The 24302-nt window shown below is 41.2% G+C and overlaps 1 protein-coding gene across 1 annotated transcript in view; it reads left to right on the forward strand.

The window, feature by feature from the left end:
• Positions 1–2975: 2975 nt before the first annotated feature.
• Positions 2976–24302, forward strand: part of atp10a (ATPase phospholipid transporting 10A) — a 49102-nt gene continuing 27775 nt past the window's right edge. The window contains exons 1-9 of the mRNA XM_085263891.1: positions 2976–3620; positions 8612–8816; positions 9995–10080; positions 17967–18073; positions 18150–18281; positions 19018–19148; positions 21145–21397; positions 21497–21714; positions 21788–21982. Coding sequence (XP_085120017.1) covers positions 3193–3620; positions 8612–8816; positions 9995–10080; positions 17967–18073; positions 18150–18281; positions 19018–19148; positions 21145–21397; positions 21497–21714; positions 21788–21982 — 1755 coding nt within the window. The 5' untranslated portion in view covers positions 2976–3192. The remainder of the gene's footprint in view (positions 3621–8611; positions 8817–9994; positions 10081–17966; positions 18074–18149; positions 18282–19017; positions 19149–21144; positions 21398–21496; positions 21715–21787; positions 21983–24302) is intronic.

Below are 24302 nucleotides of genomic sequence, written 5' to 3' on the forward strand. Positions count from 1 at the left end.
TTTATCAAATCAAATGTCAGTTACTTCCTGTTTTGGTCAAAATGGCTGCAGCTTGTGGATTTACAGTGCAGGAGAAGCTGTACATGTTGTCATATTTACAAAGTCCTAAATTTAGATTTTGGATTTTCCTTTAAATATAGACAGATCTACTCAAGTCCTGCATTTGTGCAAATTAATGTAATTTTAAGGACGTTGTCTGAAGAGCTTGTAAAAGACATGATGACACAGGTACAGAGCCATTCATACCCACAATCAGACTGAACAATTGCTTTTTCCTCAGCGCTGTGACTGCTATGGACCAGGCCAGAATACACACATACAATAGCTTTGTAATACTTGAAATATCCTTGCAGTACAACGCACTGTTCTGTACACATTATCCACTATTCATTTTCACAGCAGATGCTGTTGCACATGGCACTTTACTCATCCTGCTGAACTGTTGCATAATATTATTGTATCATCATTGCAGTCTGTGTGATTACTGGTGTTATTTTGCTTTTTTATATATTATTACATGTATTAATATTTAAAAAATCCTACCAATGGCTGCACAAAGATGGATTGTAAAACGGCAGAGAGACACTAATCATGGCAGCACAGGAACAAGCTCTCAGCCCAAGATACATATAGGCTGGGGTCTACCACTCCAGGCAAGACCCCTGGTGCAGGCTGCATATAATAGCAGGATGCAAGATGTTAGCAGGCAGGGCTTACATTGAACGCCATAACCAAGTGACTGGCATCATATACAGGAACACTAGTGCCAAGTATGGCATGGAAGTCCCGAGGTCAAAATGGGATAGGGTTTTTAGGTTAGCCCTCTTGGGTGGTTAATGACCACACTGAGCTGAGATCCTGTGAGACTTCTGGATGACTTCCGGATATAGATGGACAAACTGGTGATGGCTAACAGTAGTTGTGGACAAGCAGAGGCAGATGACTGTAGTAATAGATGTAGTTATACTGAATGATAACAACATTGGGAAGAAGGAACATGAGAAGCTGGAGAAGTACCAAGGGCTGAGAGAAGAACTCGAGAAGAAGTGGAGGGTGAAGGTAACAGTGGTCCCCGTGGTAATCACAGCACTCGGGACAGCGACCCCCAAACTGGGTGAGCAGAACCGTCAGAGATCTCTGTCCAGAAGAGCGCAGTCCCAGGAACAGCAAAGATACTGTCACAGTACTGTGTCTGACACAGTGTTTTATGTTTATGGGTTTATTTATGTTCTTGGATTATTGTAATTCATGTTTTTTGCTTGTGTTTATTCTTAGTTCCTAGGATTTAGGTTTCTGTCATTTTTGCCTTCCCTGTGTTCCTCATCTAGTCACTCTTCTCTCCATGTTCCCCCTGTTTCCCCAGTGAGTAGCGTCTCTATGTCTCTGTGTCAAGTCAGCGTCTTTGTGAATGTTTCTGTTTTAGTTTGATAGTCCTTGTCCTGTGTGCCGTGTATCTAGCATTGGTTCCCGTTGTCACATTATGCCCAATTAGTCCCAGCTGTGTTTCCCTCCTGTTTCCAATTCCCTCGTTACTCCTTTTGTATTTAAGTCCTGTGTGTTCCTTTGCCCTTCGTTGTGTCGTACCACCCTGTGCATTGTAAGTGTCTCTAGTTTCCTTGTTCTGTGCTCCTTGTGTTCTAGTTTCATGTTCCGGTTTTGTTTTTTGGTGAGTTTATTTTATGAAGAACTTGTCCAGCAATAAAGCTGGCACTTTAAGTTTACATTCTGTGTATGAGTCGTGCGTTTGGTTCCTTCATCCTGCTTGCCACACTCATGACAGATACTGCCCAGGACTCTCGAGCTCCCAGGGCTCTGGTAGAGGACCCGAGCAAGGATAAACAAAAACTGTCCAAACATCCATAATATACCTTTGGCAATGACAATAAAGATATATTCAATTTTATTCTCTACAGGTATTTTTCAAACAGGGATTTCATTTTGAAAAATAACTCCAATAATAAAAGGCAGAAAATCATCTCAAGCACTGGAAAGAGCATGCTAATGAAACAGGTGGCACTGTATCTGTAACCATGAAGAAATGTTGGCCAATCAGAAGCCCACAAACATCAACGTAGTTTGACATCAAAAAAAGGTGCTGTTGTGCACACCTTTCACATTGTGACACAAAATCATTCACTCTCCACCATTGCACTATAATTATGTTGTTTTGCCTGTTCTCTTTTGCTGGCTTGCCCACACCCCACAGTTTTTAGCCTTCATCCATCCATTCAAACTAATATCCAGTTCAGGGTCGTAGAAAGCCCGTGGATAAGTCACGAGGCTGTTTATTGTCCATAAAAGACCAACTTTGGCTTTATGTTTTACTCCACCTGCATCTGCAGTGTGTCTTGTCCCAGCAGCGGGGTCGCCCATAGTTTGGGAACCACTGCTAGAGTATACAACGATTGCGCGCAAACTGATGTTCGTTTATATTTTTGTGTCAACTATATTTTATACATTTATTCTCTTTGGATGATTAACGGCGTGGTGATGTTGTATTTGCTGTATTATACAAACACCGTGTTAAAGAAAAATTCTATAATAAGGATTATTTAAACACGCATTTTAAAAAAAAAACATCCCACTCTCACGATAGATTCTCTCCACGTAGAGTTCTTCTTTTAAGCGCCACAGTTTTTTTTTAAACAAAGTCAAAAACACCGAGTTTGGATGTGTTGCTGCTTCCTGTGGGCCGGTGCAAACCCAATATTACCGCGTGGCACTTACAGACAAAAAACACCCAGGTTGGCTCGAGAAGGGACCTCCCTCCGGGTCAGATTTCCAGAGGAGTGCGACCCCCTGAACCCTTCACGCACGTCCTGTTTGCGCTCAGCCTGCGCACACGGGCTGATCTGCACACCCCGCAGCTGCGCACATCCAGCGGCTTAAGCCCATCCGCATGGCTCACAGATCCGAGCCGTCCCCCCTTTCCCCTTCCCCCCCACCTCAGCATCCTTTTCCAGCAGCAGGAGAAAAAAAGCGGAGACGCTCAACAAGCAAAAGTTTTCCTCTGACTCTGGAAAAGAGGAGTCGACATGGAGGAAATGGAACTGCTAGTGTGACCCCACGGAGAGACTCCCGACCCCCGTGGAAGAATGATAACTTAGCCACCACTTTGGGACGCGGCTTTTTTTTCCTGTGCGCGTGTGTCAAGTAAACTGTGGGAAAGTTTGAAGCTGGGGGGAGCTGGCTATGGCGCGGCACAGCGAGGAGGACGCCGGGATGGCCAAAGCTCCGCCAGCCGCACGGCAAAGAAAGAAGAAACCCAAAGAGAACAAAACCAGGACTGTCCACGCAAACATCCTGCACGACTGCGCCAAAGGGGACGAAAACCCCAACCGACACTATGCAAACAACAAGATTAAGACGACCAAATACACCGTGCTGTCATTCCTGCCAAAGAACCTCTTCGAACAGTTCCACAGGTTCGCCAATGTTTACTTCGTCTTCATCGCTCTGCTCAACTTTGTTCCGGTTGTCAACGCGTTCCAGCCCGAGCTCGCTCTGGCTCCCGTGGTCTTCATCCTGTCCGTGACCGCCATCAAAGACCTGTGGGAAGACTACAGGAGACACAGGTCCGATAAAGAGATCAACCACATGGACTGTCTGGTCTACAGCAGGTAAGCTGGGCCTCGGCTCGATCCTGCAGCCAGCGGTGTCCAGCTGCTGCGCAGAACTTTGGGGGAATGTGTTTTTATAGCGTCTCTCTGCTAAGCCCCACTCACACACACACATTCATTCATGGCGTCCACAGCTCCCTAACTTTGTACTTTCTGCTGTTTAAGAGGAGAAAATGCACATCATTGAACAAGAGCCTGCTGTAAATGTGCGACATTTAACCACACAGGCTCGTGCCAGGCTGCTGCCATTCAAAGGAAACCCAAATATGTAAATATACACAGAACAGAGTGTGAAGCACCAGCTCACAGGAACACAGTATACAGTAGTTTATTATCTTAATGTTCACACATGGTCCAATATTATAGGGATTTTTAACATTTTGCAGTAACATATACTGTGATTTATCACCCTTTTCAACTGTGTCAGTAACTGTTTTATCCTATAAGATAAAGTTTTCTCACTTCAGTTGTTTGTTTGTTTGTTTGTTTGTTTTACAAACTGGTCAAGAGTACCAACACTGTCAGCACAACCAGTTGGCAATTCCACACAGTCCGTTTCTGATAATACAACAATTAACTGTGATAACTGTTGAAAATCACATATTTGTTGCTGTTCACAGACAGAAACTCACATTTAACTATTACAGCTATTGATTCGCACTGTTGTGTTACAGCAGCAGGATAAAGGATAAAACTAGTGCAGTCTACAATAAACAACAAAGTAAAAATAAAAGTGCCGCAGGCTCCCAGTAAGCTCTTATACTGCGAGAAGGTGCAGAAGTGTAAATGTGCAACAGTGATTTAAAAATCAAAACAAAGAAAAGTACAAATAAATTTGGTTAGAAAAGAGAAAAAGATTAGAGCAAATTGTATTAATACAGAATATTACAATACTAGAGTATTCGGATACAGTCAGCTGGCAGCCAGTGGAGTCGAGTCCCCTCGTGTTGTGCTCGTTGACAAAGACTCAGTCAGACTGATGGCAGCGTGCTGTCTGTATTGATAAGTTAGACACTTTACCCATCAGGCAAACCTATCACATGAAATCCCCCCCCCCCCCCCCCCCACACACACACACACGCCCCTCTAGTATCCAGCCAGTAGGTAGGCACTGATTTACAGGTTTAAACAAAGCATTAAGAGATGCAGTGTTTCCTTTGCTGTTGTTTCATATAGCAGGCACAGCGCATGATAATGGATTTCAATATGATAATTTAGGATGTAAACAAGGCAGAATTTAGCACTGCTGCTAATTTACACCTGAGCGGGTCACACACAGGTGTTCCAGAAACACTTCAAAGCACACAGAAACAAAGACGTGGCTATGCAGACCTTTTTTCCTCTTTTAGAAATGGTAAGCTTTTTCAGTATGTATTCTACTTTCTGACGGCACAGTTTATCAAACTGTCCAAAGCATTCCAGGTATGTGACGCTCGACTGCCCAAAAGCTCTCTGCTCCACATGTACGCGCTTTAATTTTGTTTAATGAAGTCACGGAGAGAGGACGAGCAGCCAGACTGTGAACAATTTCAATTACAAATAAAATATCTGCAGATTTAATCGTGTGGAGATTCAGTTTAAGTAGTTAAGCATAAAGAGGAGTTTCTTAACCTGTTAGTCATCTTGACCATAACTGCTGATGATGTGACCAAACCGTCAACAGGTTACAGTAGGTACACAAAAAGCTTTGCGCCCCCCTCACTAAAAAAAGCAAATTAAGTGCACACAGACATCCCTTCATGCAAGTCCAGAATATTGTGGTCACCTCGGTTTCAGAGGAGTATGAAACTGTGATAGCTCAGCCTCTTGCCTCTGTGTTGTTTCTGCTTATTATGAGCCAACCTGATGACCTGTTTCTGACCATTTTCCTGACTCCGTGTGTGTGTGTGTGTGTGTGTGTGTGTGTGTACGCAGACTGTATTTTGCTAATGAAAAGCAGCACTGTGGTCCATGCACAGAGCATAATTCACCGTCATCAAAAGGCTCAGTGTTTAGTGACTCCACAGTTTTAGCTGAGTGCTGAACCTAAGTTGTTGTGTCAGGGCTGGACATGAGTGAACTTTTTTTCTGCGGTGGCAACATTGTGAAAAATGTTGCCTTTCTCAGCTAGAGCCTGACTGGTATGTCACTCGGCTGATACTGGGTTATCTCTGAGATTAGTATCCGCATATACGAGGTTATACGAGATGTTTTGCATAGACCGGATTTTTTTCTTCTTCTTTGTTCATTTAAAGTGTTGTCAACAGCTCCATTGTTCACAACTACAGATCAGTCAGCGTGGAGGTGTATTCTGTGTAATGGCCACCAGGTGGCGAGTCTCCAGTTACAAAAAGACTTCCTGCGATAAATATATCTATGGCTCTCTTTCACCTCTGAAACTTACCTGATGAGTTTATGGGGTCATGAATATTTTTATTTTTCATTATTAGAGTCAGAAAGGAGGATTATCCGCACGGTATCTCAGTAAGATCTTCCCCTTGCTCATCACCTCCAGTTCCCAAATATACGGCGACTGGGAAAACACTCAGCTCGAGGCTTGTTAACGAGATTTAACGTCACAGCGGTCGTGTCCATCTTTTCTTTCCAGTCTATGTTTACAACGTACGTGTAGTACACGGTGTGGAATCGTCACATTCAGAGTAGAAATGTAAAGAGTGCTGACCTGCATATCTCTAAAAACTTTTTACCTTTGGCACTATAGACTGTATGTGACAGATGGACCAAACAAACAGACTTGACCTGAGTGTTTGCGTGGTCATACACTAACAAATTGTGACTGACAAGGCCTTAGCCAATGAGCATTCACTAAAAAATCAGCTATGAGCATAATTTATAAAATAACAAAAACAAAAAGAAACGGAAGTGTTTGGCTCACATGATGATCAGTCATGAAGCTTGTTTTGTTTTGTTTTTTTATGGGCTGTGGTGGCGTAAAGTTTGGGACTGGCTGTGTTATACAATCCCTGAAGATCGGTGCAAATAAATGTAGTTCTGTGGAATGTAAATAGTTTGCACCTAATCTGCTGCACAGGGTGCCAACAGCTGGAAACCATCTGCACTCCGAGTCTCTCAACCAGTTCGACCTCAGCTCTTTAAGGCTGGCATATTCTGCCATAACTGAGTAATGAATAAGCGATCGCTGAAGTGTGGAGATTAATTGAACATTTTAAGCAGCGCCGCAGGACACACCTGTGACTGTCGGCGTACTTTTTATCAGGCGGTGCGCTTCGCGGAAAGCTTTGGGTATGTGTGAATCTGTTAACAGTGTGGATTACAGGAACTGGTTCCCCACAGTAACAAATACAGTCATTCTTTGTTTTTGGCACGGGTGGGGGAACGGCTTCACAACCAGCAAATCCTTTTAGTTCTTATCATTTGTTCCACTCTCCAGGTCAAAGATGGATTCCTCTATAGGAGCACACACGAGTCAGAGGAATTCTGGATTAGAATCAGCTTCAGGTTGATTAGTTGCAGCTTGTCATAGTCTATTTTTTCCCTTTATTAACGGACTGATGCCAATGTCACTGCTTCTAATATCCAAAGTATGCACTCGAGTATTCGTTTCTAGAGTGTGAGACATCTCTTATTTCCTCCTCCTTCATCTTCCTGCTTCTTTTCACTCAATAATAAATTTATTTTCATGTGGTTTTGCAAATATTTATCGTCCTCGTTGTGTTTTTGTTCACTCCAAGATTTATTTGTCAGGCGAGGAATGCAGACTAGAGCTAAAAGTAATTTTTTTCTGCTGGCACTGAATGTATTTGACTGTCAAAGTTCACGGAAAGGAATGTTTTCATATTAATGTAGGGAGGGTCGTAATGAATTAGTAACTCCTAGGCTCTGCACTATGGAGTTCAACGTATCCACAATATATTTTCTTTACCTGGTTTCGCTTATCCTAAAATCATCAATCAGGCTCAGAGGTCATAAGAAGGTGGTTATCAGCTCGATAAATCAAACCACGATTTATCACTATAGCTACAAGCATGTTTCGCACGAAAGAGGCGCATCTTGTGACCAATCAGAGACACAGACAGGACCACTTTCATTACGACACAGGAAGCTGTCCCTATGACAACAAATGTTATGTTCAGCTAAATTAGTGCACTTTATGTAAGTGTTTTTCAGACATTTTCAGTCTTACCCTTTCTGCCCGGCAGGGTTAGTCAGCTGACTTGCAAATTTTATATAAGGTCAACAAACACAAGGCCTAAGTTTCCTGTTTTTGAAATATGTTTCTATTTTAAGGCTTCTAACCACAAAATTTTGTTCGGATCGCTTGGAGCCAGAAGGAAAAAAGCAAGGAAGGAAGCCGATCCTCGCAACCTGTGTTTTATCAGTAATGTTTATCAAAGACAGATTAATCAAACTCATTATATTTCATGGGTTATATACAACCCGGTTTGATGCCAAACAAGTAAAACCACTGCATAAAAATTCTTATATATTTAAAAAAAAAGACTTTTTCATTTCTTTAAATGGAAAGAAGTACTCTCTGAAGATGTTCATCTGAGCCGGGGGTCTCAAACCTGCCTCTTCCATCTTCAGTGGCTCCTCGTGACTTGAAACTATGTGACAGATATAGATATAGGCAGATCTTACTATGAGGCCTCTTCAAGGGGTAAACGTAAAGCTGCATCCCGTCATGCTGCTCTGTTGTTCAGGCTCCGGGACTGTTTATATGTCGGTAATAAGCTTTACTGACGTGAAAAGTTTCAGAGTAATTCATTATTTATAATAGTGGCATCATGTACTTCCTTTGACTGACATATTGAGGAAGAAGTGAAGCTGAATGTGCTTGACCGCGAGGAATGTCGCAGTCGCTTTCACCAGTTTTAGCATCAACAAACAGGCCGTCCTGTTTCTGCGTGGAACGTGTTTGCTGTCCAGATTTATGGAGGACGGGCTGAAGTTTCCATTTTTAGATTGTTGAACTGTGGAAAACAATAGCTCTGCATCTTTCACGGTTCGCCCTCTTATTGTTCCGCCAGAGCAGAGAGACGCTATGTGGAGAAGTACTGGAAGGAGGTGCGGGTGGGAGACTTCATCAGGCTGCGATGCAACGAGATCCTCCCCGCTGACGTGCTGCTGCTGAGCTCCAGCGACCCGGACCGCCTGTGCCACATCGAGACCGCCACCCTGGATGGAGAGACCAACCTGAAGCAGAGGCAGGTGGTCCGCAGCTTCTACGACCTGGTGAGATGGATGCTTCTCACTTCCTCTCTGCTGTGTTTTCTCTTTTTTTGTCAGAAGAAAAAACTTTTAACAGGTTGAAACTTTGAGTTCTCTCCAACTTTTAGTTGTCAGGAGTCTCTTTATGGCAGGCGGGGGAGTTAACGTTGTAAAAAGTCCCCTCGAAATAAGATATAATTAAAATCCATGGCTGTTTGTTTTTTATTTTAATTCTAATTAATATTTGAGAAAGTCTTTCTCTTTGCAAATTGAACTTCATGTCTTGTTCTCTATAAAATCTTAATGAGGCCTGGACTTTGTCACTGGTCATACTAGATTTTATCTAGAGCTACATTTCTTGCACTCATGTACAAATCTGCACTCGTGTATTTGAAAGCTGTCACACACGAGCGCCCTGCCCACCAGCAATAGTTGTGAAATGAAGCAGTATAGACATATTCAGCAATATCAGCCATTTTTAACGTAGTATTTCACATGTGTAACAGTCAAAGCCATCAAGCCTATTTTGGCCCACAGGTGCGCAACAGCTGCGAGCTGAGAAACGTGCTAGGAGAGAATGCAGCGAGCAGGGAGGTTAATGCTGATCTTTTTGCTGAGGTGGGAGAGGTTAAACGAGGCTTCTTCAAACCCGGCAAGAGGTGCACGACCAGCCGGAGCGCAACAGGCCAGCAGTTGTGACGCTGCTGTTTTTGGTGCGTGTGGGAAGCAAAAACCAGGCGCTAATCGCCCGGAGCCTGATTTACAACTAGGAGGACTTGATTTTGGGAAAGTTCCTCAGGTCCAAAAGCAACTGTTTAACAACAAGACAAGCTGATCATTTATTAAATAACTTGTGTGGGTGGTTTCTGAGTTGAAAGTCATTGAGTTTTTTTATGGTGGTTAGAGGAAGGGTAAGTCAGCTCAAACAGTGCAGCCTAATCAATCTAGTTAATATGCAAACTGCCCTATTAAAGACTAATACGTTCCATTAGCTGCAACTTTAGTCAACTAACAGAGGAAATAATAGAATGAGTGCAGGTGGGAGTCTCACTTCCTTCACTTTATCCTATCTCGGATGGGCTGTTTGGGCATTAGTGTTTTGTAATGCTGTGTAACTGTACTTCCTGGGGAAAGGATAAATATTCCACCTGTCACCTGAAGCTGCATTCTTTACCTGAGTATTGTTTGCTTTCTGTTTGCAGGACTGCGAGTTTGACCCTCTAAAGTACAACAGCATCATCGAATGTGAAAAGCCCAACAACGACCTGAACAGATTCAGAGGCTACATGTGAGTCCCGCCTTTTCTACGCAACTGCCGTGAGGCTGCAGCTGCCACACAGCAGCTTCTAATGCTCGAGTGTATTAGTGATATCAAAGTCTTGTTTTCGTTTCCCTGTAAATGAATGCAGTGTTGTTTGGAGTATCGCCTGCTGCTGGCTTCTGACTGGAAATAATGCGAAACTGTGGTTTGTTGAGAAGCCAGCGGTTTCCAACTCGTAATTATGACTCAAACGGTTTTTCCAAGTCGAGATTAAAATTTGCTTTCCCAGGAAAAAGGGCGCAGGGTTTGAACAGTTGAAGGTGTATGTGCTGTCTCGTGACCAGGAGAACCTGCAGATAATGAGCCCTGTGTGTGTTTTCACTCTCTTTTGTCTGTTGCGGAAATGGTGTGTGCACGATGTACAACAAAGAAATAAGAAAGGAAGGACTAAGAAACATTTCCAGAGAATAAAACCTGAAACAACAAAACCCACTCTGGAATCTCACTGAAGGGAAAGTGAATTAAAAACATTCAACATGAAATAAAAAATAAATAAAAATTGCAGAACTATAATAACTCTGGTCCATCTCCACTTTTCCTTAACTGCTACCAGGAAAGGAAAGCACATCACTGTGTGAGATGACAGATTTTCACATTTTAAAACCCTCTGTGTGTCATCTCCACAGTATATTTGTCTCCAGGTCACCCAGTGTAAGGTTTGTGCCACAGATGTTCTAAATTAACAGTATTGGCAAATACAAAATGAATAATTCTATCAATGAATTTTAAAATGTATTATTTTACAAAATAACAATGATTAAGATGCTAAATTGCAGTCATTAGGAAAAAGATTTGTTAATTTCCCTCATAAATAATATAATTGTTGTGACAGGTGGTCTAAATACTTAGCTAACAGGCTAATGTTTCAGGACATAGAGAACCTGAAAGTCACGATGCCGATTAACTTTTTACAAACTAAATGTTTACAAAATGAGCAAGAAGTGAGCAAAGAAAACCTAAAAGTTAAGTAGAGTCAAGAAACTAAACTAAAGCTGAAGTAACACACTGAGAAAAAATGCAAAACACAAGCTAGGATGGGTGAACCAGACGAGTGGACAAAGAGTAGACAGAACAGGAAACGGGAAGTAATCAACGCAGGTGAAGACGGACGAACGGGAAGTAAAGCCCAAAACATAGACACAAGTGACAGCCCGAGTGTTAGAGTAAAACAGACACATCCTAAACACGGAGACGAGATGACGCACGGCAAACATGAGCGAGGAAAAGGCACGAACTCACAAAAATAAACTTCATCGCCAGGATTTGATTTCACAAGTGCAAAAACTCCGAACGATAACAAGTAAGACAAATTGGGCAAACACAAAGCTTCAAATCCTGGAACAACCTAAAAACGAAAAGCACAGATCATTCATATTCATGCACCAAACTCTCAGATCGTGACGGAGTCGGATGAAAGATGCTGCAGAGTTGCATTTGCAGCATCTCTCTGGGACTTTTTGAGCTTTGCTCATATAAGAGACGAGAAGTCAGAATATGTGAGTTTCTGCTGCTTTGATTTTGACGCACGTTTTCCAAGGCGAAGCTCGAGACACCTTTCGACGTTCCTCAGAATGAGTCAGGACCGTTCGCGTCTGCAGTCCTGCAGTAGCGCTTGGATATTTGATGCGTGCAGTTGTGTTCATGCTGCCTGTAGCTATTGGTTACATAATACTTCCTGTGTGGGTCAGACTTGGTCACTTTTCTGTTAATTGCATTATGTTGGACAAAATGGTTTATATTGAACATCTCACACAGCCATTTGAGGTCATAACGCATATCTATTCCCACTCTTTTTACCCGCGGTGGTAAATGCCGCGGGGGTCAGGTTTCCGCCGTCTAATTGAAGTACACTTTATGGGACCTCCTAACTGGATTTGTTTCAAATATATGGCACCCCTCGCCCGAGAAGCCTTCTGGATGTGTCTGCTCAGGCTATTTTTGGATCTTTTGTAATATCATAGTGGAAACACTCGTTAAAGGCATCAAATACGTCTTTCCAATAATTTTCCGACTTTCCTGGGGATGAGTAGAAGAATGGGTGCCAATTTATGGTCCTGCACTTAACCTCAGGTAGTGTTGCCTTTACCTGCAGACTCTGACTTTTTCTTTATTTATAGTACTGCAGTAAATTGGCACTGTAGCTTTAGCAGAAATGGAACTACTCTTCACAGCAATGCAGACCTCAGCTACTGCTGATAGCAATATGTGGTGTGAATACAGGGGTACTTCCTCAGTGAAACACCATGTAGTAATAACAACATTATTTTTATTTTATCATTTTTATAGCGGCTCTGAGTTTATAAAGAGCTTTAACAGACAGGCTAATGAAGTTAAACAGAGAGCCAAGCAAAATGGTTATAATGTGATGGTTAAAAATACACACCAGGCAAAAACTTGCCTGAAAGATGATAGGATACATGGGTGATTAGCCAGGTGGACGCTGAGGATCTGAGGCTACGAACTGATTCCTAAGAGCTCGTGTAGCTCGTGTAGCTCAGGCCCAGACCCAGATGTGTTTTTTAAAGCTTTAAGTACAAAGCTGTGAAAAGTGCAGGGAGCCAGAGGTGAAACGCAGGGATCGGGCTGACGTGATGCTGTTTGCTAGAACTGTGAGAGAGTGATGTTTGATTTATAGCAGAGAGGAGGGAGCTGCAGAAGTCCAGCCTTGAGAAACGGACGCTCGGGTGATTTTCTTTCAAAAGTATTGGTTTTTGAGAATCTGAGATTCTGTTTTGGAGAAAGTTAGACTGGTCAGCTTCTCTAAAGCTTGAAAGTTTAAATATTTTGATGTCATTTTGACACAAAAGCTTAAATTTTAATTTAAACTGCCTCATTTAAAACTTTGGAAATGTAGTTTTAATTGTTTCTAGCTTCTCCTTTTGCTTCAGTGAAAACATGTCTTGTTTTTGTAGCTTCTTCTAATGCTGTCAGCGTGTGCAATTTTTCAAATTTTGATGGATCGGCTCTGAGATCTTCTCAGCTACAAGTTATAATAGCAAAGGTACATAAATAGCAAAGATATGGCCACTACAGCGCAGGTTCTTTGAGGATTTAGAGAACAACAAATCATGCAGTCTTTCTCCCCAGACGCCGACTGCTGCTTCTCTGGATTTTGGCTCTATGAGTCATAAAGTGTTGTTGGAGTTCGTGGCTCTTTATTCTAATTAGATTCAGTGAGTATTTTGGAGTAACTCCATCTTTTACAAAGGTTGCTCCTTTTAGAGCAGGAGTCGAGTCCCGCTTTAGTTGATCGGCAGCATAAAGCCCAATCTGTTCCTAAATGAGCCGTCCCAATAAAACAAATGCATTATATCTGACCTGTCTTTAATATCAGTGCAGTCTCAACAGCATGTCTTATCACATGCGGTTACAGAAGGTATAAGCAGTTGTGTTATTTGATTCTTTATGACTTAAACAGTTTGTCAAGATCTGGAAATACTTGATATTTTCAGGCATGTGAGGAACACTGAAGTTGTTAAAGATCTTCAGTCATCTCAAAGATCTCAGTCAGTTTCCCTACTTTGTGCTGGACTGGATCCTTTGCTGTGCCAGTTGTGCCCCACTGCTTTATACACATGTTTAACACTTTATGTGTTACTTAACTGAAGCATAAATCATGCTGAGGATGCTGGTTGTGTAAGACGCCAAATCTGGGAGTCCCAGCCCTTCTTTTGGTTTGGATTGTTTAAACCATTTCAGTCTTCCGCTGGATCAGTTTTCCTAAAATATGACTGCGGGGATCATGGGAAATAGGCTGAGTAACCTTGGTTAACCTCGCTAGTTCTCAGGAACATGTTTATCTGAGTTAAAACTGTTATAGTTGTTGTAGTGTACACCTTTGAGAAAGAAAACTGAAATGATATTTTGCACATTTAAAATTAAAGTAAATGAAAACGTGCAAGAAACGTCTTTTAGTTTTCATCTTTCTGTTTTTTTAGGGCAGACTTGTCAGCAGTGCCAGCCTGAGGAGGCTTTGGTGCTGTGAGCTGATTTCAGTTCAGTTCAGTTCAGTTCATTTTTATTTCAAACATTTCAAACATGTGCCTTCACAATCATTACAAAATATCATTCCATTATTTGTTTGAAAAGGAGTAGGCTGAAGTATTTACTTATTTGTCCCTACCCCCTCAAGTTTTACCTCTCATTCATTTAATTTTTTTTTTGTCTTAAATTAAACAAACAACATATGAAACATATAAACATATGAAGTAAAACAAAACATAACATACATAAATCAAAAACAAGAAATTAGCAAGCCCCACCACAGTATAGTTTCTTTCATATGAAAAATACAGAATGTGTATATTTGCAGATACACAAGTTATGGAAAAACAACAAACCAAAACAAAAAAACAAAAAAACAACCAAAAAAGAACCGCAACACCATTACCAGCAACATTACCATCCTGGGTTAACCCCGTTTTCTTCATTCTTATACTTATTTAAAATTAGGTTTTTATATTTTACTTTAAACTGTTTTATGTTTTGACTGTCTTTTATTTCTTCTGTTAGACTGTTCCATAATTTAACTCCTGCAATTGAGATTGACATAGTTCTTAAAGTTGTTCTAGCACTTTGTATTTTTAAATTCCATTTCCCTCTTAAGTTATACCCACCTTCTCTTTCTATGAACAATTTACAGATTTCTTTGGGAAGCAATTTATTTCTGACTTTATACATTATTTGCGCTGTTTTAAGCTTCACCAAGTCTTGGAATTTAATAGCTTGCATTTTGACAAAGAGTGCATTTGTATGGTCCCTGTACCCTACATTATTTATTAATCTAATCGCCCTTTTCTGTATTATAGTTATTGTTTGTGTGTTACTTTTGTATGTGTTTCCCCAGACCTCTACACAGTAGCTCATATATGGCAGTAGTAAAGCACAGTATAAAATGTGCAGTGCTTTCTGATCCAACATATGCTTTGCTTTTCCCAGGACGGCAATGCCCCGTGCCAATTTCCCCCGAACATAAGTAATGTGTGGCTTCCAACAGAGCTTGTGGTCAATGATCACCCCAAGAAATTTTATTTCATTTACTCTTTCTAAATATACATTGTCAACACATATTTCTACTTCGATGTTTTTCTTTTGGTTTCCAAACAACATAAATTTGGTTTTATCGAGATTCAATGATAATTTATTTATATCAAGCCACTTCTTTAATATCGTTAATTCCTGTGTGATCATTTCCAAAACCTGTGGCAACTCCCCACCTGAACACAGTATATTTGTGTCATCTGCAAATATTACAAACTTTAAAATCTCCGATACTCTGCAGATATCATTTAAGTACATAATAAACATTTTTGGACCCAGTACTGAACCTTGAGGTACTCCACAAGCTATATCCATCAAATTAGATTTATATTCATTTATTTGTACATATTGTTGCCTATTCCCTACATAGCTTTTTAACCATTCCAAAACCACTCCCCTAAACCCGTACTTTTCCAGTTTTTTTTTAATAGAATTTCATGATTAACAGTATCAAACGCCTTCTTTAGATCTAAGAAAACTCCGAGCGCATACCTCTTATTATCCATACATTCCGTTATCTTTTCCATTAAATCTATCAGTGCCAAAGCTGTTGATCTGTTGTTTCTGAACCCATACTGACTATCTGTCATTAATTCATATTTTTCCACAAAACTGTCAAATCTTTTTATGAAGAGTTTTTCCAGTATCTTAGAGAACTGGGAGAGTATTGACACTGGTCTATAGTTTGTAAAATGATGTCTTTCACCGGTTTTGTAAATGGGAATAACTTTAGCAACTTTCATTTTTTGTGGAAAAACTCCTTTTTGAAACGACAAGTTGAATATATATTTTAATGGTTTTACGATACCATCAATAACTGTCTTTACCGTTACCATATCAATATCATTCCAGTCTGTACTGGTTTTGTTCTTAAGTCCTCTAACCATGTCATAAATCTCTTTCTCTTCCACTGCTCTTAAAAACATTGAGCTACTATTCCTTTCAATATTTTCACCAGTGTCCCTTTCTATTCCATCAACCTTTATTTCTTCTGCCAGTTTTGGCCCTATGTTTACGAAGAATTCATTAAAGCCATTTACTATCTCCTCCATGTTATTAATACTTCTTGTCCCTTCTATAAAGTACCCAGGGTAATCATTATTCCTTGATTCATTTTTGATTATTCTGTTTAATACATTCCATATATCTCTTGTGTTATCTTTATTGTGTTCTAACCTTTTAATGTAATACTCTCTTTTACAGGATCTCATTATATTAGTTAATTTATTTTTGTAAGTTTTATACTTCATTTCAGTTTCTATTGTTCTCTTTTTTATGAATTCTCGATATAGGGTATTCTTTTTTTTGCTGGCATTTTGTAGTCCTTTTGTCATCCATGGTCTTCCTGCATAGTTGTGTTTCCTATTGATTTCAATTACTGGGCAGTTTTTATCAAGTAATGTGTTAAATGTTCTTAAAAATCCTTCGTAAGCTTTATTAACTTCTGTTTGTTCATATACAATATTCCAATCTTGCTTTAAAAGTTCATTTCTAAGACAATTTAAGGTCTTCTCTGTTCTTATTCTTTTGTAAATAATCTTATGTCCATCGTTGTTCACTTTATAATGGCAATTATACGATGCAAAGACTGGTAAATGGTCACTTATATCATTGATTAACAGCCCACTTTTTATCTTTCCTTCTATTATATTTGTAAATATATTATCTAATAGAGTTGCACAATGAGATGTTATTCTGGTCGGTCTTGTTATCAGTGGAAATAAACCTATGCTGTACATGGAATCAATAAATTCTTCTGTACTCTTATTATGATTTGGATTCAATAAGTCAATATTAAAGTCCCCACAAATAAACATTCTTTTCTGATTTATATTTGTAAATAAGTCCTCCATATTATCCTTAAATAAATATGATCATATAAAACCTGTCCTGAGCTTCCCCTGAAAAATGTCCTCCAGTACAAGAAACGCAAGCTAACAGAGTTCAGAAGTTTTGTCTTTACACCCCTGCTTTTACCACCATCATGCCTCTCCAGGTGTTGTCAGTGTGGTTTGACAGCTGGATTCACGCCAGCTGTTCTTCCAGCGTGTCCCCTCAGTGAGACGTGTTGTGTGTGAGAGACAGAAGATGAGACGCGTCCTCTGCAGCAGTCGGGCTGACCTGCGCACATGTGATTATGACTTGTGTTCGTCTCTCAGAAGGAGACCAGATGCTGCGGGTATTCAGTTGCCAGGCTACAGTGCAGCGTTGGGCACAGAGCCTCATCTCACCAGAGTTTTATTATATTACAGCCACTGACACGAGTCTAATTTCAGACTTAGAGCACTCTCTGCGTATCACGTGCTGTTATCGGCTTCTCCCACTGTCTGAGCTGCTAGTGACGGCTCTGTTATCAATCTATGACGTGTCAGTCATAAGCCAAGCGCTGGACTTTCCTGTTGGTAAACACGCCGATAGTTGTGACTCTAAAACCGGCAACAACAGAGATGATTAAATGCGGCTCTCCAGCTAAAGCTTGCTGGGCTGTTAAACTAACGTGCTTGTAATCCTTGATTTAGTAATAGGATTAATGCTGACATTAAAAGCTCAGCACCTCCCTCATAATATCACTTTGAGTTTCAAAGTGAGGGGGGGGGGGGGGGTGCTGCTTGGTAACTGCTCCAGTATCAGAGGGAATTTGTGCTGACTCCTCTGGAGAGGTGCGGGGATAGGAGTGATTGATTGACCGAGGTGCTCGGCGGTAAAAATCGATGTTGTGTTTGGACCGGTAATTTTGTTTCTCTCAGTATTTCTCACTTGAGTGTAACTGTGATCCTTTGGCTGTCATTCTCACGCCTCCTCTCACCTGACAGAATCCATCGAAGCGGCAGGAGAGACGCGCTTTACAAAGAGAACCTGCTGCTGCGAGGCTGCACCATCCGCAACACGGAGGAGGCCGTGGGAATTGTCATCTATGCAGGTCGGCCCCCGAAATGACACCTCGGCTGCCACGCAGCTGATCCCACCTCTGACTAACCCGCCGTGTAACTCTGCAGGTCACGAGACCAAAGCCATGCTGAACAACAACGGTCCACGTTACAAGCGCAGTAAACTGGAGAGGCAGATGAATGTAGACGTGTTCTGGTGCGTCATCATCCTGCTGGTCATGTGCCTGTTTGCTGCTGTTGGTATGTAAACAGCTGTTTGGAAGTTTAAGGCGACCTATTGTGTTCATTTCCAGCTGCTTGGTATCTCCTCAGGAGTGGTGCAGCTTTGTATCATCCACACCTCAAAATTCTCCTTATTTGTGTATATAAATAAATATTAAAATAAGATATTTTAAAAATGCATACAGGGAAAATGAGAAGAACTGTCAGAATCTTTTGGTTCTAATAACAGAAATCTGCTCTTTCCTTAAAAGATAAATGAATTTGTTTAATCTGGATTTGCTACTTAGCGTCACACCTGGGAAAACATATTTTGTCGTGACTTTGTCGTAGTCGATCTTTAATGAAAACCCTTCGTACGGTAGCCCTGAGAGGTCAAACAAACTGCAACTTAAGAAAACACCAGCAAATTTTTAAAAAATGCTGTAAAATGTCACAAAACACAGCGGAAAAGTTTCTGTGGAGACATTAAAGTGTTTGCATTAGCCATTTACTGTTAGCTTGTCACTTGTGCAGCTGCTCCGTCACGTTTCACCTCCCCAAAAACGTTTCCGTTTTGTTTTGTGAGTTTTTTGTTTTTCTTTGTGTGCTTTTGCTGCGTTATTCTATTTGTGGTTGTTTTTGATCTTTCATGGCCACCGTACCTTCACCTGTGTTAAACAAGGAATAACAAAACTCTTACACAGAGCTTCCTCTGCTTCTCTCTCCTGTCCTTCCACTGTTTGCATGAGCTGACCTTGTGCTGTTGCTGTTGCAGGTCACGGGCTGTGGATGTTTCAGTATGGAGATAACAGACCCGTGTTTGACGTTCTTAGCCCAGAGGGGACCAACTTATCGCCCATCATGTCAGCCATTTATCTCTTCCTCACCATGATCATCGTCTTTCAGGTACTAAAAAGAAAGCAGCTTAAAGAAGCAAAGGCACAGATAAAGATATAAAGGCAATATCACGGACTGTGGAATGTTTTATTCTGCTGTACATCGTGGCAGTATTTCAGCCTCCCTCTGCGTGTGACCTCTAGATCTTTTTCTCTGTTTGTTTGGAAAAGCAAAGATGAAAAATGTGTTGCTTCGAGCAGCAAGACAGTCTCTTTAATCTGAGCTCAAAAGGAGAGAAAGTGAGACCCAACAGTTATTGATCTGGTTGTGTTTTTTTTAGGCAAAAAGTTTCAGGGAAAATGTCGGCGTGTCCCGTGTCACAGCAGCAGCAGACGAGCCGCCCCGGTGTCGGCCTTTCAAAATAAACGAGAAATCGCAGAGGGCAGTTCTTTGGTCTCGCTGTGCAAATAGTAACAGTAATGCCAGAAAAATGATACACTCTGAAATAAACACATGACTGTTGAGCAGCACGAGGACTGTGTGCAGACGTCGCTGCCTTCCCCAAAGCTATGACTCATTTCTCCGGAACTACTTTCCATAAGCGTTGCCTGGAAATGTTCCACTCTGGATTACACCAACATTTTTTAAACAATCCAGCATATGCCCAGTGTACTTAAAAAATCACTTGTTTAGCATTTTGGAACTAAGAAGCAATAATTCTTTTAATTATGATGTTTTGGTTTGGGGGTTGTTGTTTTTTTTGTCAGATATAGCCCCACAGAAATCCCAGATGAACTCTTTCCTCTTATTTCAGACATCTATCTGTTCCTATTCATCCATTTTTAACTTGTTAACTGTTTTAGATATATCTAGCCACCATGTGTAGCCAGTGTAAGCATTGTAATATGTGCAATATGTAATGAGTTGCAAGAGGAAAGTTATAGAATGATACAAAAATGAGCCACCAAATGACGAAATATAGCACTTATATTTTATTAGATGTTGGTGATGATGATCTTACTGGTTATGGTCATGGAGGGAGTTGTCCTATTGGTTGACTTCCACATTAAGAAGGTGTGACTGGGCCTTCCTGTCCTCTCGTTTCCGTGCTTTTTATTACCGTAGTTACTACTGACCATGTAGTCATAGCACTGCTGAACCCAAACCCTTTCATTCGCTGCTAAATCGTCCCGGTTACGACTGCTTGAGAACCTCTGTGACTTCTCAGTGGACACAGCGAGCCAATGAGAAGAAAGCTCGCCTTCTGTCTGTACTTCACTCATTCCAGTAACCTGTGAACTGGGATGGATTGTGAGACGGATGAGCTATGACGTGTTTGACGTACTGGTTTTATCCCGAACTTGTGAACTGAGCAGTTTGAGCTGTGTGAGGTCACAGACACTAAAAAATAAATATCTGTAAAATATTCGGTTATTGCGACATCTGCTGCCACCCTCATGCTTCCTCCCCAGCCTCTGGCCTCAGGCTTTCCATGTGTGATCATTTAAAATTTGCTTTAAATTAGTATTACCGGTACTAATTAATGTACTTAATATTTGACTGTTCAAGATTTTCTTTTTGGGTTTTCCAATAATTGAATCTCTTTTTTACAAGATTTATTTAATTATTTATATGAATTGATTTTTTTTAGCTGCAGTTTACTTTTTTCTGTCTCTACTGTTCATCCATTTAACTTCATAACTGACTTTTCTTGTTGCATTTAGCTACGTATTGCACCAGCACATCCCTGCAATTTCAGTGTATCCTTTCTTTTCATATTTTCAACCCTTTAACCATTTGAGGTTTATTTGAGTCGATCTATTTGATCTCTTTTACCTGTTTTATTTTTAAGCTTCGCTTTTAACTTACATTGGGTTTTTTTGGGTTGTTTTTTTTTTGGGGGGGGGGGGTCCCTCATTAACGCATTTAAACTTTTTTACATCTTTAGCTATTTGTTCTTCTGCATCTTCACTCTTTATTTGATTTGATTTCACGTTCAGACGTTCACACCATCTTTCCATCAGTTTCCAGGATGACAGCCTGCTCTGCCTCTCTCCTCTCCTAGGTCCTGATACCCATCTCCCTTTTTGTGTCAATTGAAATTGTCAAGATCTGCCAAGTGTACTTCATCCATCAAGATATGGATCTGTACGACGAGGAGACAGACTCCCACCTGCAGTGCAGAGCACTTAATATCACAGAGGATCTGGGCCAGATGCAGTATATCTTCTCTGACAAGACAGGCACGCTGACGGAAAATAAGATGGTGTTCCGGCGCTGCACTGTGGCAGGGGTGGAGTATTCCCATGATGCCAACGGTGAGACGACCAGCCAACCCTCTCACACGCTCCCTTAAAGAAACAGTAAGCGGTCATCATCTTCTAAGTCACCACTAACGGTGTGTGTTTGTTTTTCAGCTCGAAGACTTGCCATGTACCAGGAAATGGACTCAGAGGAGGAAGAGAGCATGTCTCACGGTGGCACCCTCCCCAGGCGGGACAGCGTGACCAGTCACCAGAGCGCCCGCGTGGTGCTGCGGTCCCAGAGTACCAAGTCCCACCGCAGGACAGGCAGCAGGGCCGAGGCCAAGAGAGCCAGCATCCTGTCCAAGCACACGGCCTTCAGCAGCCCCATGGTGGGTCCTCATTACTGCTCTACAATCCTCATCCTGCATCCTTTACCCTAACAAACCTCCGTCTGTTCTGCAGGAGAAAGACATCACCCCCGACCCCAAGCTCCTGGACAAAGTCAATGACTGCAGCAGTCAGATGGACTTCATGCGCTTCCACAGCCAGCCTATGTCCCAGCTGCCCTCTGACCTCTCAGACATCATCGATTTTTTCATCGCTCTCACAATCTGCAACACGGTGGTCGTGTCCTCCCCCAACCAGCCAAGACACAAGGTAACACTCACCTGTTCAGGTCAGAAACATCAGTTTGGTCAAACCTCTGTCAGGTCAGAGAGGGATTGTTTGTGGACTGGGCCGCACAATGATGTTACCTCAACTTCATTCCACACCTCCTGATTTCTTCTCTTTTGACTTTCGTGTGTGTGTGTGTGTGTGTGTGTGTGTGTGTGTGTGTGTAAGAGAGAGAGACTTGCAGGTGAAGCAAGCCTCCCCTTTAATTCCTCTAATAGGTGCATGTGTGCAGCTGGTAAAGACACTAAGCTCATAATAAAGTGTTGACAGCGTGTCAGTGCCTGACTTGCTGCAGTCATCAGAAAGCATCTTAGCTTTTTATCGGGGCAAGTGTCGGCTCTGGGAAATTATTTATATAAAATCTGTTTTGGTTTTTTTGGACTATGAAGCCTAAAAAAGACAGAAGAGTTACAGGCCCTTGGTGTGCAAAGGGGTCGGTTCAGATTTCATAAGTACAGGAGGTAGATGAGATAGAAAAGTCTAAAGCCTAAATATATTTTCTGTTAAGAACAATTTTTTTTTTCTCTTAAGCGACTCTGAGCGTCAGTATCTCAGGATCTATCATAGTGTGAGAAAACTGCACCGATTTAACGTCTGTGACATTGAAGAGCATTGGTACCCTGCATGCTTATTTTTTTCTGAGAATTCACTGGGGAAAACCTAAAGTGCATTGTGGGTAAATGTTTAGGGCTCATGGTGGGATAGTTGCCATTATTCCATCTTCATCGAAATAAGTTTTTGTAGAACAAGTCAGGTTCTTGGCAGGGGCAACAGGAAAGGTTTTATAGGCATGAATTAAAAAGGAAGCATTAGATTGTATATGTTCAAAATGGCAGGATATTATAATAGTCCAAATCCATGATTCGGTTCATTGCTTAAGCAGCTCCCTATGACTTATTAGAATAAACACCAGAGCGCATGACAGTTTCATGTGTCACCACATGCACATTACTGGGCTGTTGTTCAGCCTCTTTTTGCACGCCTTCTGTTTACACCAGCACGACATGTGCACAGCTAACCATCACACCACAGACTCGTCTCTGCAAAGTGACGTGAAGTCTCCTCTGTCAGTGATGTAAGGAGGGTAATCTGCAGTGGCAGCAGATCAGCGTTTGGAGTTTTTCCATATCTGGGATTGTGATTTACAAAGTATTAGGGCTGTTCGATATAACGATATATATCGGATGACGATATAAAAACGTCTATCGTTTCATTTTATGCTATCGTTTGTTTCGTGGTGTCGCAAAATAAGCTGTTTATGGCAATATTTTTCCATCGTTTTGATGGTCACTGTAGTGGCTATATTAATTTCTTAAAGTTCTCTCTTTCTCTTACATTTAATATAACCACACTACGGAGGGACAAGCGCCTGTTTTTTATGCGTTGTTGTTAGCAACAACGACGGTAACAGCATCGCGTGTCTGCTTGTTTATGTTCCACATAAACCTTTCACAATAAAGCTCAAGATCCTGTTGAGACTTTTCAAAATAAACTTTTCAAAATAATCTGCTCTTTCACGTGAAAGAGCAGATTATTTACGGATGAGAATTAAAAAAGAGCCGGCAGGTGCTAAAAAATAAACCTTAGAACAGGCCTTTCCCCGCAGCACGCCGTGTAATAAATACTCATAAAGAAAACGGCGGCCTTTACAACTTATGTCTAAAAATGTATCGTTTCATGCATCGGTTGAAACACTCGACTCCAGCTACACGACGCGCAGCTGGAAACACTTCCCGCAAGTCGAGCTGCCCGAGATTCACAGAATTTACAGAAAATGTTACATTTTTGTGATTTATATCGTTATTGGACGATTCTTATTCTTATATCGGGATATGAGATTTTGGTCATGTCGCACAGCCCTACAAAGTATCATTAAGAATTCATACATAACTGGTTTGGTTCACAGTTGCACTGATGGTTAGTGGACATGTAGTTTGAGGTCACAATCATATAATGCTCCAAATCATTAGTTCCCATGGAGACACTTTACTTTCTTTGATGGTTCCTTGTAATCTATATAACTATTAAATGTACAGACTGGAGGTATTATAAGTAGTATTGGTGGAAAACATTTAATTGAAAAACAATAATAGACAGAGTATAAGAGCATTCTGGATCTCAGAGCCCATCGACCTGCTCAGAAAATTATGGGGTTGCACAATCATTAGTGGTTTAAAGCATGGGTCTGCTGTGTGTTGCTGTCTGTAGAAGTAGATTTATTTTTGACTTCTTTACAGTGAAATAAGTACAGATCCTGTGCTTAAAAAATACTAACGAGCCTGTTTTGAAAATGTAAGAAGTA

The sequence above is a fragment of the Mchenga conophoros genome, linkage group LG23, assembly GCF_057382185.1.
Source record: "Mchenga conophoros isolate Kocher_MC1m ecotype Shallow Benthic linkage group LG23, M_conophoros_male_GT1.1, whole genome shotgun sequence".
In the NCBI taxonomy this organism is placed as follows: domain Eukaryota; kingdom Metazoa; phylum Chordata; class Actinopteri; order Cichliformes; family Cichlidae; genus Mchenga; species Mchenga conophoros.